Source organism: Mustela nivalis, assembly GCF_964662115.1.
Source record: "Mustela nivalis genome assembly, chromosome: X".
NCBI classification, from domain to species: domain Eukaryota; kingdom Metazoa; phylum Chordata; class Mammalia; order Carnivora; family Mustelidae; genus Mustela; species Mustela nivalis.
The window spans coordinates 85,503,882-85,506,187 of NC_139040.1; the positions used below are offsets into that span (position 1 = coordinate 85,503,882).

Below are 2,306 nucleotides of genomic sequence, written 5' to 3' on the forward strand. Positions count from 1 at the left end.
TCAGATCATCTTTGTTTTTGTATTAAAAAATAAAAATAATTTTTATAAGTACTTCAACTAATTCCCCTGGTGACACAAAATAATAGCTGTGGTCCTGGTCAGATCGTTTAAAAGAATAAGTGTGTGTGTGTGTGTGTGTGTGTGTGTGTGTGTGTGTACAGAAATTGCCAACACAGATGGTAAGAGGGAATTTAGAAATATATGCATCTTGTAATTTTTCCTCAATCCTTGCGGAAGGGGCATGTATCCCCCCCCCCCCAACCAGGGCACAAATCTAACAGTCAAGGTGGATGTTTGGACTGCACTGCATTAAAGGGCATCATCTCCTCAAAGGCGGGCATTCCCTGCAGCCCAGGCCTGGGAGTCCCTGGGGAGGGAGCCAGGCTGTTGTTAGTTGGCCTGGGTGGTGGCAGAGGGGACATCTGAGACCAAGGCGTCCTCCTCCTCAGCGGTGCTGTTCTTCTTGGCCAAAGCAACCAAAGCAGGTATTTCAGCAGGGCTCGTCCCGATCTTGTCTTCTCCTCCCAAGGTATCCTGGCCCTGGGCACCAGGTGCCTGCTGTGGGCGGTGGCGTGGGTTGTTGGGGCGGCGGGATCCGTAGCCTGGCGGGGGCTTCTGCTGCGGACAGCTGGCCTCACGCCCGCTTTCCTTGTCTTCCTCCTCGGGCTCCTCAGAGATGCCCGCTGAGGGTCTTGGAACAGGAGCGATGCCTCGGCCCCTAGGGCGGCTCAGCAGGTAGCTGGGGCCTGGCCCTCGCCGCGGGGCACCCTCGGGCCTTGAAGCTGGGGTGGACCCGGGCGGGTGGCCAGGCCTCGGGCCGCTGCTGGGAGTGAGGATCGACGGGCGGCGGGACATGGCAGAGGCCCTTTGGAAGGGTGGGAAGCGCCGCAGCCTTTGGTCTTGGGGTCCGCCGGCCAGGCGGCGCCTCTGGCCCTCGGCTTCGGTGAAGCCTTCGTGCCTGGCCTCTTCTTCGTCGATGTCCTCTTCAGCGCCCATAGGACCTCGTGGGGGCGGTGCGCGGCGACGGATGTAGAAGCCCCTGCGGAAGCGGGGGCGATTGGCAGCGTAGCGGCTGCCCTGCACTGGGGCACCTGCTGGCCCGGTAACGTTAGCGGCCTCGGTGCCCCGCTCACCCTGCACCACGTCGAACTCAACTGTCTCGCCGTCGCCCACACTGCGTTGGTATTTGTGAGGGTTGTTTCTGGTGATGGCTGTCTGGTGAACGAACACATCTTCCTGGGTATCGTGCCTGCTGATGAAACCGTACCCATTCTTCACGTTAAACCACTTGACAGAGCCTCGCACTCTCTTGGCGATGACCTTTTTGGGCACCTTTCCCTTGGCGCCTGCTGCCACGGTGGTCTTGGTAATTGCATCTCCGCTGAGGTTGCCTGCGACTGGGGCCCGGGGAGGATCTCCGCTTTCCAAGGAAACCAGGAGTTTCTGCGTGGCTTGAGGGGAGACTGAGGCGGTCACCTCCGTGAGGGTGACCTCTCCCACCTCACTCATGAGGCTGTCCTTGCTCTCCTTTCTTGGAGAGCCTGAGGGAAATTTGGTCTTCAGTGATGGGGGATATGGGACTCGGTCTGGAGGCAGGAGCCTCGCTCTGGAAGGGAGGGTCCTGGGTCTGGGCTCAAGGACTCTCTGGCTTAACTCTGAGACTCTTGGAAAGGCCTGTGGAGTCTCCTGGGGCAACGGGATGCAGACCAAACAGTGGTTGCCACGGTGACGTCTCAGTGGGGTCCTAGAGGCTGCTTGAGCTGGGGGGTGGGGCAGATGTGCTCTGCCTTGAGCTCCAGGTGCCACTCACAGCACCTCTCTGTCCATCATGGAGAGGACATGCATTTGAAGCTCTAGGAAGTGGTCTACTTGAAGACTCTGTTGCTTGTTTGGGTGGATGGGAAGAGAGGACCCACCTTTCATCTCTCTGCCTTGGTTGGAGATAATCCCAGCCTTCTGAGAACACTCTCTACATACTCTCACAAAACCCTGCTCCTCTTCCAACTCCTTGTGCACTTTAGATGTGGGTGAGGCATTTTGTGTAACTTTAGACAAAATGACAACGACACGAAATTAAGACCCAATGAAAGAAGCCCACTCCGGGTTGTTTGGTTTTTGTTTGTTTGTTTTCCCTCGGAGGAGGGACTGGGGAAGCCTGCCAGGGCTAGAATGCTAGTACCGAGAGGACGCTAAATTAGTGCAGGTTTATCCAGGCTGGTGTTAGGGTTGTAGAGTAGTGAAGCTGAGTGGGGACACTTTTGTTAACTGGGACATTCTGAAAACCTTGTTGAGCTCTGTGTTCTTGC

General features: G+C 56.7%; 1 protein-coding gene across 1 annotated transcript; it reads right to left on the bottom strand.

The window, feature by feature from the left end:
* On the bottom strand, positions 1-1,585 carry LOC309856162 (Y-box-binding protein 3-like). Its single transcript, XM_082716970.1, has one exon. The coding sequence runs from the start codon at positions 1,507-1,509 to the stop codon at positions 391-393; it is 1,119 nt and encodes a 372-aa protein (XP_082573096.1). The 5' UTR covers positions 1,510-1,585; the 3' UTR covers positions 1-390.
* Positions 1,586-2,306: the final 721 nt, after the last annotated feature.